Genomic DNA, 16,492 nt, shown 5'->3' on the forward strand with positions numbered 1-16,492 from the left:
CAAGAACCCAAGCATTTAAAAACAGTTGGAGTTTTTAAACCTTGTGCATTGTTACACAATCGCTGCCTAATGGGTGAAATATAATCCTATGTTGGTGCTTACAGTTGTAATAGAAAAGCTCAATTATGAATGAAATTGATAGGGATAGGCTTTTTTAGACTGCTTATCAAAACTAAAGCTGCCCCCACTCGTTGTTCCTCAGCTCATTCCGTCTGATTTTCCCAGTGATTGTCTTTGGCAGCTGCTGGACAAATTCAATCTGATTCAAAAGAGGAAAAAAGTAAAATGAGTAGATTTAATTTATATTTTTTTTTTTTTTTTTTCAGAATAGCATAGGTCTCCATCCTACTTAATTTAAATAAGAATTTGGTGACTGGGGAAGTAACTCCAATTTGGTTTTAGATTGTGTTGTATCTATTATTTTCCAAAATCATCTTTAAAATAGTATTTGTCATATTTCTTGCACAATACATATTTGGGCTTTTTTTGTTACTGAGTTTGAAGTGAGTCTAATCTTTCTGTTTCTAGCCTCTCCACAGTTAAAACAGGTGTTGGGGATTTTATTTTTTTTTAATACAGTCACGTTTACTTGCCTTTCTGGGGTACTTGTATGGAGCAGTGACTTTCTTGACATGATCTTGCAATTCACAGGCCAGTTTCTTTGGATCTTGTGACTTAAAGGAAGGAGACAAGACCACAAAAGCTTTTACCACCTACAAAAGGAAAATAAACAAAAAATACAACATTAATTACACTACAGCAACCTAACAAATGAGGCAATTAATTAAGTGAGTATTGCCTGCACTACAGGCTTGCTTTATCACACCTGTGCTGTAGAGCAAAATTTGCTTTTGTGTAAGCAAATATAAAATTGGGATGAAAGACTGTTTCTACTTTACATTAGTAAAGGTCAGAAGTAATACATGACAAAAGTTTCAAACTGCTTCCAAATTTGTAGTTCTGTAAAGAACTGTTCTAACGTTCTTAGATGCTGGGGCCTTTTCTGTAATTTTCCAGACAGTGGGTCAGTGTACATCAGTTCTTACCAGAGTCACCTTTATATTCAGTGTCATGTTCTTTAGGAAAGTAAGAATTATATTTTCATTTAAATAAAAAAAAAAAGGAATATGGGATACACAAACTACTGCTCCCCTCACTTTGGGTAAAGTGATGGAAAAGTTTGTATAGCTATATTAAGAGTCTGATGAATTTGATGGAAGTTGAGTGTAAGCTCTGCCACACAGGGCACTTTATGAATAGGAGAGTGACCACTAATTACCTCTCCTCTGATGGGATCTGGGCTACTGACAACAGCCGACTCAATGACAGCTGGGTGCTGTATCAGGGCATTCTCTATTTCAAATGGTCCGATACGATACCTAGGAGAGAGACACTAAATGCTTAGTAGGTGAAAGTTATATGGTTATTTATTAGACATTTCTTGGCATTTTAACCGAAATCTACAAACCCAGAGGAGATGATGACATCATCAGATCTCCCCATAAACCATATGTATCCATCCTCATCCATGCTCCCTCTGTCACCAGTGAGATAGAAGTTCCCACGGATTGTGGAAGCAGTTTTCACTGGATCATCCTGTTGAACAAGCAACAATTAAATGTTCTAATTACCGAGAAGCCTTAAGCTAAGAGATGAGTTTTGCCTCTTTGGACACCACCCATAGTATCTTTCATTGCTTGTTTTCTGTTTCAAGAATTTAAGAGCTTGTGCTTGCTTTTTCCAAAGGGGAAAACTGATCACAAGGGCAGATACAGAACTGAAGACCACACAATAGGTCTGCAGAAGAATGGGGGAGAGAATGGAAGTTTCGTAAGTCAGAACACTGTCAAGTCAAGAAGAGCCACAGCTCTTTGGTGTTGCACCTGCTCCTGTTACTATAAATACATACCATGCCGCAGGCCTGAACTGGCTCTCCTGAAATTCAATTTTGGCTTACCAGGTATTGAGTGAAAAAAGTAAATGGCCGCTTGGCATCCATTTTGATAGCAATATCTCCTTCTTTCCCAGGAGGCAGAACACTGCCATTTTCATCTATAATCTGCAATAGGAAAAGCAAATGGGTGATTATAACTTCCCACTTTAAGAAAACCATGTTCTAAAACTAACCAGCAGCCAACAGCTCAACTAAAAAAGTCAGCATCCCCTGTATAGTACCGAAATACCACTGTATAGTACCAAAACCTGTACAGCATGTTGTACTCTCTTGTATTTTACTTCCTATGAAATCAACAAACAGAAAAGGGCACCAACATACCTGAACATCGTAGGGGGGAGCTGCCTTTCCCATGGAACCTGGCTTAATTTTCATTCCTTTCATATTTGCACATATCATTCCCTGTTGGAAAAGACAAACAACCAGCCCAGGTATTTTTCACTGTCATTCCTGAGACCAGTTCTGTTCTTGTACTATGCCTAGTGTTGAGCTAGCATAAGATCTAAGTCTTTCATCTGTATGAGCCAAAACATTTGTGAACTTCACTGGCAGTCTTGGACAAAAAGTTCCAAGGTATTTTACAGCTTAAGTAGTCTTAGAAGCAGTATCATAACCAAGCCATAATTCTAAGCAAAACAATAAAACCTCTTGTAGGCAATTGTGACGTATTCTAATGCCATCATTCTTTTTAGTCAAATATATATGGCCAAGTTCCAGATTTACCAAGAGGAATGAGATATTTTAGTCCCCTAAAGTGATAGCTGAGTTGTAACCCTTTACAAAAAAGCTGAACGTACAATTTCAGTTTGGCCATAGCCTTCATAGATAGTCAGTCCTGTTTGGCTTTTCCACTGTGCCAGCACTTCTGGGTTGAGTGGTTCCCCTCCAGTCAAACAGTGCTTCAGTGTCTTGAATGCATACCTTTGTAGACAGAGGACATTGCTGAGTATCAAGGGAACAGAAAGGGACACATTCTACACTCCCGGACATCCCTATGTCCAACCCCATGACTTCAGGACACATTGGACTCTCTTAGGGTTAGGGTTAGGGTTGAGAGAAAGCCTATAGCTCCAGTTGGAGTGGGGCTGGAAAGGGACTGCCAAAGCCGTGAGCTGCGGAGATGCAAAGCACCGATGACAGTGCAGCCACACATGTGCCTTCAAGGGCTGAATACTGGCCTCTGTATTCACTCTCTGTAACACCTCGGGGCAAAATTTGCTCTGGGTTGGAGGTGCTTAAGGTGGATTTTGTCACCTCTCTCTGCAGTGCTAAGGAAAAGGCTCTACCTCCTCACAGCCGCTGCCTACAACACAGAATTTCCACCACTCTGAGGGTTTAAGTGGCTATGACAGACTGTAGAAATCATTGTTAGAGAGCCAGGCAATAGCTTGAACAGACATGGCACAGTCACTTGTGAACAGACACGCGGTACCTGGCGAGGTCGTGCTGCACCAGCATGCGGTAGGCAGTTGGGGCGCTGCACAGAGTGGTCACTGGGTATCTGCACAACGTCTGACAAATGAAAAAAAAACAAAAAAGAGAGGGTAAAACAATATTGTTTGGGGAAAAAAAAGCTGCTGCTAACTATTCCTTTCATTCCATACTAGGGCACAAATTACAAGACCTGATTGTAACCTCACTTACATGGAAAGCAAAGTAATTGCTGTCACTGTTCAGGAAAGATCTTACAGTGCTCCAAACACCAGCTGAAGAGGTGATACATTGACTGTGGTAAACCACTGGTGTACCTAATTTGTCCTGATGCTCACTTGAAGCACAAGGACCATCCCTTGGTATGAAACACTGGCCCTGGAGGTGCAACATAAGCTTTGCAGGCCATTTCAGTAAAGCTCACATCTCACCCTAAGACAGTGTCAGGCACCTCAAAATGGAGGCACCTAACATTACAGGTTTCTTTTCAACATTTTGCCTGTGTCAGTCTTTTATCGAGATCCACACTTTCCGAAACAGACTGTCGCAAATCTTTAGACATGCTGCAATTCCCTCAGCTGTCCTGACAAAGGGCCTGATGCGCAAAGCCAAGTCTCCATGAACTCTGGCTGAGCTGTGAGTAATGCTGTATTAAAAGGCTGGCTTGGACTGGCAAATTTAGATATCCTCCTTTACCTGGGACAGAACACAGGACATCAATGCCTTGCTAGAAAAATAAAGATCTCAGCTGAGCCTCAGTTTTCTGACACATCTTTATTTCTCACCCGTAACACCTGCAGATCATTCACAGTCATGCAGGTAGAGCAAAGCCTTACTTTTTTTTTTTTTTTTTTAAACCTCACTTATGCCTGCAATGAAAATCTGCTCAGAGAGGGGAACAGGTAGTGATAAATAAAAGCAAGGGGAAGACCTCTCATTCACCAGTCTTCGCTCCAGCCACGCCATGGGTAAAGCAGCCTCTACTATGAAACTTCATTTTGTGCAGAAATGTGAAACCCCACGCACATTGTGAGCGGGTGTTTGCAAGGCCAAGAAATTTATGCCAAAAAAAAAGAAAACCAAACTGTCAACTACCATTTTAGAAAGGAAATGAAATGAGATTAAAATCCCGAAATAACCCCCACATGTTAGGAAAGTACACTTTTCCACATAGGTGCTTTGAACCAGTACTCTTCCCTTTGCATTAGATTAAAATTCAAGATTGGCTTGAGAAGCTTGAAAATAAATTCTTTTAAGAACAAGTCAATCTCACAGCTTCAGTGTTTTCCAGTACTGACTTGCCTTTCTTAAGGGTCACAGCAGTGTAATTAAAATATTAATTTACATGTAATTCAGCACATTTATAATTTCAACAGTGAAATACAGTAGGGGAGAGGTTTAAGTAATACCAGTAACTCCTACTGATCGGAAGCAGCTGGTAATATCCTATGCCCAAGAGAGTCATGCTGCAAAATCCTTCCTGTATCATATTCCTACTCAAAGAACAATCACCTTGTGGTTATGCCATCTTAAAACAGCTAATCCCATAAACCTAAGAGGCTTTGTTTTGTGGCCTGCCTGGAAAACAACATGAAATATGAGTAACTGTTCATTGTGAGCATGGTGTTCTTACATTTAAGATTGCTCTTGGATCAAACTGTGGCATGGCATGTACAAAAACACACGCGCCCTGTAACCACGGACCAAAAACGCTCCCAATAGCTGCCTTTACCCACGCAGTGTCTGACATGTTCCACATGATGTCTGAGGGAGTCAAATTCATCCAGTATCTGTTGAAGAGAAAAGTGGCGCACATAAGGGTGGCTGCAAGTGGAAATTAAGAACGTGAGGGCTTGGGTTTGGGTTTTTTTTGCCTTATAAAGGCATGGTAAATTTGATCCAAAATTCAAGAGCTCAGATAAATGCCTTTTGCCTAGCGTTTATCCTGATGGCAAAGATAAAGAAAATCAAATGGTATCCTAACTCATTATTTAGCCTGGATTAACAGGCAAGTAGTTTCTAACATGGAGCCATATACCATATTGAACACCATCCTTGCTTCCTGGGTAAAATTCAGCTGAGGAGACCAAAAGAAATGACACGTACAGTTTTGCAGAAGCCTCATCATCTATCATAATTTTATCACATACAAACCCTCTTCTGTTTGCTTCACCTTTCAGAGCTGCAAAGGCATGATTAGCTGTATACTTCACCTCCCACAGAGAAAAAAGCCCAGACCAAAGCTTCCATAGGAATGTTCAACCATTTTGGGAGAGCCTGTGGTGCCACTGGTAAAATAGATTGTCATTGGATCCTGGCTTTTTGTCTTCACGCAGTTATGGACAGCAGGGGCAACCCTCAAAAAAAAAAAAAAAGAAAGGTTATATGAAACAATAGCTGGTGTTATTCAGCACACTTATCTTGGATCCTTTGTGCTCAGTATATGTGGGACACTTCGCATTGTGAGATGCGAGGGTGTTGAGGTTTAGGCCGGACTGGCCACTGAAATGAACCACAGATGCTCTCCCCAACCTCTCTCCCCAAGGAGAGGAGGGAGAGAGAGAGACATGAGTTTAGAAAAAAATAAACTACTTTAATTAAAATATTAATAATAAAATAATAAAAAGGAAATAATGAAATGATATATATAAAACCAGTATCAAGCTCCCAGGATGATGATTACGTCACTGGCTGCCACTGGGAAAGTCCCAGACTGGACTCAATGATGGATGAGAACTGGATTCTGGAACTGGATTCAGGAATGCACAGATTGGGATCAAAGTCAGATGAACAGAGTCCTCCTCAGACGTCGGCCACTGAAGGAAGAAAAGAGTTGACCCTTTGATCCCTCAGCTTTTATACAGACCATGAGGCAGATGGGATGGAATACCCTGTTGATCACTTCTGGGTCACCTGTCCTGTCCGCTCCTCCCCGCAGATGGGACCCCTCTACGCTTTTCCGCTTCTGACCCTCCAACGGGGCAAATAACAAAGCGAGCTGGCCTGGGGTGTTGTAGCAATGAGCATAAGCAAGAGCCTCTCTGCTTACCATGCCTTGGCATAATTATAAATAATCAGGCTTTATCTCTGAGAGTGAAGTGTCTCCACAATATGCTGTTAATTTCAGAGAGTTCAGTTAGAAGAGGCTTAGCCGCAGAATAAAATTACTGAACAGAAAAATGGTTCTGTTTTATCTCAAAGCAGGACAGAGGGATAGGAAACTACTGAGATCCCCTCACTCTTGCACTGCTAGTTCTGTAAAGTGTTGCTGGTCTTGCTCTTTAACTATTCTCATGTCCACCTCCTCCAGAGTAAAAACGCCAACTGGATCTCTTTTATTTGCCTCCCTTAACAGCCACCAAAAGTCCCAGCATCTTGTGTTTGACCAAAGTGCCCTCCAGAAAGCATATCTGACAGCCTTAATGTGATTTGCTGAGGGAGGACCCAGCATTTGCACGTCGGAGAAGGACCTGGGGGCCCTGGTATGCAGCTGGCTCAATATGAGCCAGCAGTGTGCCCAGATGGCCAAGGCGGCCAATGGCATCCTGGCCTGTATCAGGAATAGTGCCACCAGCAGGACTGGGGCAGTGATCTTCCCCCTGTACTCAGCACTGGTGAGGTCCCACCTCGAGTGCTGTGTTCAGTTTTGGGTCCCTCACTACAAGAAAGACATTGAGGTGTTGGAGCGTGTCCAGAGAAGGGCAATGAAGCTGGTGAGGGGTCTGGAGCACAAGTCTTATGAGGAGCGGCTGAGGGAACTGGGGTTGTTTAGCCTGGAGAAAAGGAGTCTGAGGGGAGACCTTATTGCTCTCTATGACTACCTGAAAGGAGGTTGTAGAAAGGTGGGGGTTGGTCTCTTCTCCCAAATTACGAGTGACAGGACAAGAGGAAATGGCCTCAAGTTACAACAGGGGAGGTTTAGATTGGATATTGGGAAAAAGTTCTTCACAGAAAGGGTTGTTAAGCATTGGAACAGGCTGCCCAGGGAAGTGGTGGAGTCACCATCCCTCGAGGTATTTAAAAGATGGGTAGACATGGTGCTTAGGGACATGGTTTAGTGGTGGGTTTGGCAGTTTTAGGTTGATGGTTGGAGCTGATGATCTTAAAGGTCCCTTCCAACCTAGACAATTCTATGATTCTATGATTTCTTTTAACAGGTGGTCCCACTAGTTAATTATCCTTGCCATGTTTGCTAAGTATGCGGAGGCTCAAGCTCTTGTTGTCTGGCACATGAAGGGAAATACTTCTCATCTCTTACTAGGATGAGAAAGCAAAGCTGTTTCTTTTTCTCTGCCAGGACTGATGCTCAAAAAGGTTTTGCCTGGCATGCAAACATTGCCCATGCCTGCAAGGTTGGGTGTGGGAAGACTGTGTCCCCAGGCCAGCCGTTTCCCCGTGCGGGCTGGCAGTGGGACAGGCTGCCCGGGAGCCCTCACTCCAGAGCCCCGCCGCCTCCTGGCCAGCTCAGCAGTCAGCGAAGGCAGCTGAGGACATGGCGAGCTGGGAAGTCTGGGCAATTAGCCCACTAGGTAGGCAGACTGCCAGTGATCTGTGAGACAGCGAGCCAGGCAGGACAGCAGCCCAGCACTCTGGGAAGACTGGGAGCCTGACAGCTGAGCAACCCTGGAGCCAGACAGCCAGCACTTTCCAAGGCAGCCATTCGGGGAAACCAGACAGCTTACCTGTCCGACCGCCAGAGACAGCCTCTGCAGGACTGACACAGTGCCAGAATTTAGGTTTTATCAAATCAATTTTACCCTCTGCCATGGAACTGAACCATGGAATATTAGCCCAGCATGAAAGGGGATTCATCAAATCAACTTGACAATGTTTTAGTAGCTCTAGGAGGTTTGAGAATGCAGTGTTACTGCTTCCTCCACCTCCCAGTTTAGTGACACTGAAGTGGGCAATGGTTCAAAGGAGCAGATGGAAATGCAGTGAGACTACAGCAAGCTGCACAGGTAATGCTAGTTCAGACACCTGTGACAACACATGGTACATCTCATAAAGCTCTTAAAGTGACTGAAGAGCCTGGATCCCTCCTTGAAAGAATGGTGCTAGCTACATAGATGCTTTTAACAATATATCAGCTGGTAAAATCACACCTAGGGCCCTTAGCAGATTGCAGCAGGGTATCTGCTTCTCTTCCCCACTCTGCCTCTCCACCCCTTCTGCAGTGCCATTTTAGCAGCTGCTTTTCAGCAGTGAGGCAGGTGGATTCCTAAACACATTAGGTTCTGCAGTGCCCTTTTTTAGCCTTTCATAGTGAAAAGCTATTCACATTAGCCTCATTATCATTAAGTTGTAGGAATACGGATTGGAATAATTGGTATAGAATATTTTTCTTTGAGCTTTAGAGGGTAAATAGGCCACAGCTGTCAATAAAAGAGGCCCTCCTGTCCATTTTTCCATCTAATTTCATAGTCACATATAAGAAACCTAGACATCACAAGACTGTACTTATTTTTTAATTAGCAATTTGGCTCTTCCCAAATACTCCCTTTCTTCATAGAAAAGAGACTAAATTGCCTTCTCTCCCACCCCCTCAAAGGTATCTAGTTCATTAATGAGACACAAGCACACCAGTGTGTTTAAACAACATGAGAAATTTTCCACTAGAGATAACTATGACGGAGATAAGGTAGAAGGCACTTACTTGAGCAAATCACTGAAGTTCAGCCACTCAGTCCTGCTACTTTCAGATACAATTAGTTTCGTTTTCAGAAACTGGGACTTGGATGCAACTGAGTCCACTGCAGGAGCAAGCACATCAGTTGTAATAATGCACTTGGCCTTGGAAGCCAGCAATCTATAGCAAATGTCTTGTGCTGTCAGTTGTGTTGTCCCTGGGATGATGATAACACCTGAAGGTGCAATAAAATGGGAAATTTATTAGGCATTTTTCACTTTCAGTCCAAATGACTTCATGGCTTCTCTTGATTTGTTGAATACCAGCACCATTCAATCTAGAAATGAGAAGGAGGTAAAACAAGTCCCACACACATGAACTTGAATAGACATGTACAGATCTGAAGTACAAAATAGCTTCTGTTTCTATGAGATCCTTTGCTCCAGGCACAATGTAAGGAGGAAGTATAATTTTGGGGCAGTAAACACTAGCAGCTTTAACTTAAGCCTGTTGAAGTTAAATTAAGTTGATTTAACACAACAAAATTGATTTAACACAATCAGCACAAGCCACAGAAAGTGAAAGAAAAATGATGAAGGTAATTCCATCAGTTATAAGAGACTACCCCTGTCAGCCCCTTTGATTGTCAAATGTTCAAGGTACAAAGTCAAATAAGAAATGTAATTGTTAAATGAACCGTTAGCCAACTTTTGGCATAGAAGGCAACAAACAATCTGTTTAGGACTGTTAGGAATGATACAATTCACCTGTTCGCATACAAGCCACGTTCAGCAGCCACCACTCTGGGATTCGGGGTAGAATCACTAAAACTCGGTCTCCTCTTTGCAGGTCACATGGCCCAGAGAGCACGTTGGCCACTTTTTGGGACAGGAAGCCCAGCTCTTCAAAGCTCCATTTCATTTCATCTCCTTTCCCATTTATCCACCAAAGAGCTGGGTTTGATGGTCCCTTTCGTTCCTATACACAATGCAAGGGTAAACAGCATGCTGGTTACTTCTGAGACGCCTGTAGTTCCTTGCAGAGTTTTTGGGATGCTCCAGGCAGAAGAATCTGATAGTGTTACATATTGTAGGGCAGGAATATTAAGCACGTTTTGTTTAAAAGAGCCCTTTTCCAAGGCACGTATAAGTTGTTGTGTATATCCACCTGATTTGCAATGCTCGTAAATTACTTCGAGGCTTTTACGAACACAGCACTGCACACACTGCTGCATCAGTCACAGAGACAAAGCAGCATGTCCCTTCTGATGCTACAGCAAATTGCCCCTCCTTTCTCTACAACGTACGATTATATTAAAAGAGAAATGGGGGGAGGGAGGGGTGGAATTCTGGTTCCACTGAAGCCAATGGTTTTAGGCTTGACCTTGGGGAAAGGGGCACACTAAAAATACTTAATCTACAGGGTCAGAAATGCTACCTTTTCTATTTGAGACCACTTGTCCAGCACATCACTTGCAAAATTAAAGTACTCAGGTACTTCCTGTTCACAACGACTGATAGCTTCGTAATCTGAGAAATTCAAAGCTGCAAAAGTCTTGTGATACTGGTGGAATAATCTGCACAGTGTCTGGATGCTCCATGTGGACCGCAACACTTGAAATTCAAGTAAAATCTTCATGGCACAAAAGCAGATATATGGGGGCTTTTGGAGACGATAACCATCAGAACTATTTTTTAATGATTATTTCCCTCCTGCAAGAGAAAGAAAAATCAATAGTATTATGATGTGCACATTCCCAGATGAGCTGTTGGCTCCAAATGGAACAGATGTATACAGAGCAGCAAGTCCACCTCTTTATGACATTTTATCCCACCTCTCCTTATGGGTAAGCTAGAGCTCTGATAACCCTTTTAAGTCTCCTGCGTTTTCATCTGTCCACAGTTTTCTCAGAGAATTCCTCTTGGAGCTGACAATTCCTATTCTGTCCAAAAAATAAAAAACCCAACAGGAACTTGTCAGGACGTGTAGCCACTATCCCCATGTTTTAAGCACCACAGCAATCTCACCCAGCCCTACAAGGCTACTAACGGAAAACACAGATTTGGTTGCAGGATGGATGCCATCTTCTGTTCCTGCCTTTTGCCTCAGAATCCAGGATATAACCATCACACACAACTACTCAAGACCAGGGTAGTCAGTAGGAAGCAGGGGTGAGGGGTCTGCATTCAGCCAATACAGAAGAGATGTCATAAACGTCCTTACTGTTGCTTTTGTTGCTAAAGCAACAAACGTTAACCAGAAGTATGTTCCACATTGCACCATTTGCCCTGCCTTCCTTTTGTTGAAAGAAAAGATTGTGCTCCCTCCTCCCCCTGGCATTTGCCTTGTATTAGTTGAATAGCAAAGTATCAGGAATAACTCAGAGGTGTTTTTCCACATTCTATTATTGATTTGTTTACTGGCCTGATGCTTTTGCCACATCTGCATTTGTCCTTTAATATACAGAGTTGCATTTGATTTCACAAAATACCATTTGCAGTTGTGTACTACCCTGAAAATACTTTGCAAAAGAGTGAGGTTAATTAGAGCTGTACGTATGGGAACATGGTGCTCAGGATACATTCAGCTTCAGAGACTAAAATATACAGATGCAGTCTTTTTCTTTTTTTCACGTAGTCTGCTTATAACATATTGCTTATCTCTCTCTTTAGCAGGTCATTACAAAAAGCCTGATTCCAGAACTCATGGTAATCAGTGAAATCTTTGTAGAATTGGCTGCCATTTTATTTTTCCCTTAGATCTGAGCCAGCAATTGCAGACTCAGACCAAGAAGATGTTCTTGCAGAAAGTAGCTACTTCTTCAGTCTGCTTGATACAAAAGAAAAAAGTGTAACTGCTCTCTGGTAGTCCACCCTCCTTCATAAAAGTGAGAATCATGTGAAGAAAGAGGAACAAAACACAACATTATAGAAGACTAAGCATTTGAACAACTGCTAAATAAAAACTAATTTCTCAGGGTGTTTAAATAGGTTGTGCTTACCTGGAGACGTTATTTGTGATCAGGTGCGACTTCTTTCAACTCCTCCTCGTGTATCTTGCCTAGTACTTAATTGGCGAGTATTGCCTCCTCCTGGCTCGCTCTAGTTCTCCGAGCAGTTGTAGCGCTTCATTAGTATCACACGTCACGTTCCGTGGTGGGGATTATTTCCCCACGAGAGCACAGATTTCATTTCTCCAATTACCTTCTGAAGAAAGGCACAATCACTGAAAAAGTTGAGAGAAGATGGAAAGAGCACTGACTATGAATTTCTGGTTCACTGCCTTTGGAGAATGGATAATCCACCATACATTAATATATAACTCTATTCTATGGCACCAATGACTTTGGAAATAGCAAGAGTAGGACTTTATTTTCAGATTCTAGAGTCAAACATAGTATGAGAATTGGTATGATAAAGATATGAAGATTTTCATAAGCCTGGTTCCAATAAATATCACCTGACATTTCTGTGGAGAAAATACATGCAGTTCAGACGTGGGCCATCAGCTCTGAGGAGGACAATGAAAACTCAAACTAAGGAGTCATTGCTATGAAACAGGGCGACAAAGGGACGAGGCAAAAAAATCCATGCTCTGGAAGGCAGCAACGTGATGCAGGAACTCCAGCTATTATAAGACACTTGGTTTAGGTGAATCTACTACACAGTACAGCCCGCTAGTATTGTTACCGCAGGCAATAAAAGCTGCAAAGGGAGAATATTTTTAAACTAAGACCTAGATAAATAAAGGCTATACATAAGCATACATATAGGCTATATAATATTTCTAGACCATTTCTAAATATAGATATTTAAAACCCATGTAGATGTGGCACTGAGGGACAGTGGTGGACTGGGTGGTGTTAGGCTTACGGGTGGACTCAATGGTCTTTTCCAACCTAAATGATTCTATGATTCTATATAAAGGCAATAAAGGGTATAATTAAGGATCGTAGTCAGGAAACAGTCAGAGATGCTGCTAGAAACAACAAGCACAGACAGCAGCCATGGAAGTAATGGACGATGGAGAGGCAGAACCAGGCTATTAGAGCCCACGCGTGGAATCTCTGCAGGCGTCAATGCAGCCTTCCAGGAAAACCACCAAATTGCTGTGTGTTAGAGCTATCTGAAAGCTTTCAAGTCACTTTTGCAAACTGAATGTAAGCTCTGAAATTACTCAGAAGTAAACTATCCAAATTGGCATCAGTGTCTTTGCACAAGTCATGTGCAACCTCTCTCTCCCTGTCTTCTGTGTCTCGTTGTGGACTCTGAGCCAGCTCTCCTGACCAGCTGAGGAGTTCACTGTTAGGAGATGACCCTCTCCAGCTTGGCAGATCACGCATGATATTCTGGAAAAGCAGATACTCAAAACTAAACTAATTACAGGCTACCTGTCTCATTTTAACACTTTTTAAAAAGGGGACACAGCAGACTGCCTGAAGTGACAATGTTTACTGATGTTAAGGTGATCTGAAAAGAGAATTACCCCATTTTTCTGATCTGACTGCTATTTAACTGGTTCTGCTTCTCCTCTTACCATTTTTCAATCAAGACTGGGAGCAAGGATAACTATGTCTTAAGGTGCCTGGAAGCCTATGTACTCAGTCAGAGAAATTAAAATGGACAGGGCAATGACAAACACATGAAATTCCCAGTGAAACCTGGAGAAAAACAGTGCAGTGCTCAGTTCTTTGAATTTACACTTCAGGAGCACATACAGTGAGATTCAGAGCAAGAATATTTGGGTCAGGGTTTGAGGAACTTCATGCCTCTGTAACAGGGCACAATATGCTCTCCCCATGTTGCAAAGGACTACTCCCATTCCTCACTTTACTGTGGCTGTTAAGTGACTTTGGAGCTGTGTAATGCACACGCACACAAAGAGCCATTCTGAACACACGGTGTTTCTAGTGTACATACACGAGAGGGCATTAAGCCCATCTTCAACCCAATGTGGAGAGACTGAAATCAAGGAGTGAGTTTGCTCACAAGTTTGCAAGGCAGCCAGATTTGGCCCTTTTCCCAGGGTAAAACAGGGTAAATTCCTAAGAGCACTCAGGGATTTACAGCTACAACTCTAGTGACATCCCCCTGGCTGCCTCCGCCATGCAAATACATTTTGAGACACGCAACACAGCTGCTACTGTTTGGAAATGTCATTAACCATTATTCAGTGCAATAATGATGGGTGATACACACACAGATGGATAAGCCTAATTTGTCCTCGAAGTCCTAAAACAAACAAATAAGAAGTATGACAACCCCCAAACAGTGAGTGTACTATAGCAGCCTTCCACCAGCACACATGGAAAAAAAGTTGACCAGTGATTTTCATGGTAGTAGCAATGAAATCCAGAGAAGTTTCTCATTTGCTCACCAAAATGTAACTACCTGCTCCCCAAAAGTAGAATTCAGAGCAGCTGTTGATGCAAATGTAGTAGAGAATCATCCATGGCAGATGATGTAGTTCCTCTCTGGCACGTTTGTTGCTTACTTCAAGTACACCATTTTGGATAGGAGGCAGCCTAAAGACTTTCTCTGTGGAATGAATCTCCAAAGGGCCGATGAATAAAAAAAAAAACCAAAATGACCTCCTTTCAGTCACTTTTGTAATTTCCTTAAAAAATGTAACGTACTCGGTATGCAAATACTCCACAAACTGCGTTTGTTGTTTTGTTGTTTGGGATTTTTTTTTTTCATTTGAGGTCTAAGTCTGCTCCTAAAGAAATAAATTTTCAACTATCCCCCGGTTTCAGTAGTGCAAACTCCGATTTATTTAGATTGATGTAATCTACACGGATGCAGCATTTTGTGCATTTGTTTTCTCTTTGTTTTTGACCTCAGGCCATTACGTGCTTTGTAGGTGGAAAGTAAAGCAATACCCATTTCAGAGCTTAAGGGTATGAAAGAGGTAAGATCCACCCACAGAATCCTCCTGGCACAGCCTCTCCTGGGACTTGTGTTTGTTTGCCAGTTAATAACTCAATTAGTTGTCTTGAAAGGTCATCAACAGCTTTACTACCCAGCACGTTTGCTATTTTCCCAGGCTCTTGGTACAACAGCAGATTTGTTCATAGGTACCACATAGTGGGTTTACAGCAGAACCAGGAAATTTTGAGATAAATAACCCTGTTTTTTTTTCTGGTTCACTGGTGTTTTTGTGCTTCCAGTAAAGACAGCCTTGGTCATAGAGTTCAACTACTACTTATATCTTCTGAAGCAAGAATAAAGAGTACACAGGCTGTGCTGTAGCAGCACAGTGTGAGGTGCAAATGCTACAGAGGGGTAACAAGAAACGTGAGATGTGACCTAACAGGGATGATCTAAACCTCTGCTGCACCCATATCCACGTAACTGTGCTTGACTGTTATGGAAATAACAGTCTGAACCGACTATTCAGTCCAGGAAATCCTTCATTATATTTAATCCTGAAACTATACGTGACCCAGACTGGCTAAAGCTGGAAGTCTGATCAACAATTATTAAAAAACATTCTCACAAAATAATATTTGACACATAGTTGCATACTTTGTGGCTTTCAGTGATAACAAGGCACATAGAAAATCAAAGGCAAAAACTAAAGGCAGTCTGATTTCTCCTCTTTTATCATTATTTTCAGAACAGTTTCTGCCACATACACTTAAAATTATAGGGAATACGTTGCTTTAGAAACACCCCAAAGGACCAGAACAAAAATTGGTAGCTTCTACTGTTATTCGGAAGGTTGTTCAGCACCTCTTTAGACTGATAGGGAACAGGATGCCAGGAGGCAGAAAACCAGTACAGGATGAGCCCGTGCTGATCAGGAGCTCAGCAGCAAAGCTAAGCTCTTCCCCACTCTCTGTTCCTTAGTTTCTTCCTTTGGATCTTCCTGGAGATCTTCTTTGGTAGTTGTTGAACAAACTCCAACTCACCTGTAAAGGGAAATAACAACAAAACTTTGCAGTTTGACACAGCTTGATTGCAAGCTGTGTTCTCTTCTGCGGCAAGCCTGCGGTTTTAAAAGCTACGGGCTCTTTTGAGGATGAAGCAGGCAGGCAGCACATCAGTCCCAGCGCCCAAGAAAAAGAACAAGTTACATTCCAGAGAAACAGAACTCATCAGTTGGGTGGCTCAGTAATTCCTCAAATCAGTAGTGCGGGACAATCACACAACACTGAATTTGAGCACAACTTAGATTTCAGAGGGAGCAACTAAGGGGATTTATTTGGCTGTGTGAAACCCTGGCTGATGAGGCAGAGCTAGAACTCCTGCCCACACACCAAACAGCAATATTTTGATTCACCTGTTTGTTTCTTCATTTTTTTTTTTTCTGGGGAGGGTTCAGGTTTTGTATCATTACAAAACCGCACTAACATGTTTGTGAGTCTGACTGACCCAATGTATAGACTGGGAAGTCTGCGACCACAGCAGAGAGGAAAACCCCTGAGCAAGACCTTCCCTCCTGTAATGAGCAATTTACACCACTAGACCAGGGCT

At 42.3% G+C, this 16,492-nt stretch overlaps 1 protein-coding gene across 1 annotated transcript; it reads right to left on the minus strand.

Annotated features, from left to right (window-relative positions):
* Positions 1-172: 172 nt before the first annotated feature.
* Positions 173-10,652, minus strand: LOC104287824 (acyl-coenzyme A synthetase ACSM4, mitochondrial-like). The gene is made up of 13 exons (XM_009886557.1): positions 10,452-10,652; positions 9,782-9,992; positions 9,042-9,249; positions 5,599-5,742; positions 5,019-5,175; positions 3,387-3,466; positions 2,752-2,875; positions 2,276-2,356; positions 1,958-2,059; positions 1,469-1,596; positions 1,280-1,379; positions 594-713; positions 173-259 (listed from the first exon to the last, which is right to left on the minus strand). Exons 1-13 carry the CDS (start codon positions 10,650-10,652, stop codon positions 173-175), a joined length of 1,743 nt encoding a protein of 580 aa, XP_009884859.1.
* Between the last annotated feature and the right edge of the window lie 5,840 nt (positions 10,653-16,492).

The sequence above is a fragment of the Charadrius vociferus genome, unplaced genomic scaffold (genome assembly GCF_000708025.1).
Source record: "Charadrius vociferus isolate BGI_N301 unplaced genomic scaffold, ASM70802v2 scaffold46, whole genome shotgun sequence".
Taxonomy (NCBI): domain Eukaryota; kingdom Metazoa; phylum Chordata; class Aves; order Charadriiformes; family Charadriidae; genus Charadrius; species Charadrius vociferus.

Bases quoted from the DNA above. Each gene is read 5' to 3' on its own strand.
- LOC104287824 (XM_009886557.1), bottom strand. From the start codon at position 10,652: ATGAAGATTTTACTTGAATTTCAAGTGTTGCGGTCCACATGGAGCATC. The intron at 5,743-9,041 runs GTAAGTGCCTTC...TTTTTTTTTGAG, and splicing joins AACTTCAGTGATTTGCTCAA to GGTTGCCCCTGCTGTCCATA. The intron at 260-593 runs GCAAGTAAACGT...CTTTTGAATCAG, and splicing joins CATACAAGTACCCCAGAAAG to ATTGAATTTGTCCAGCAGCT.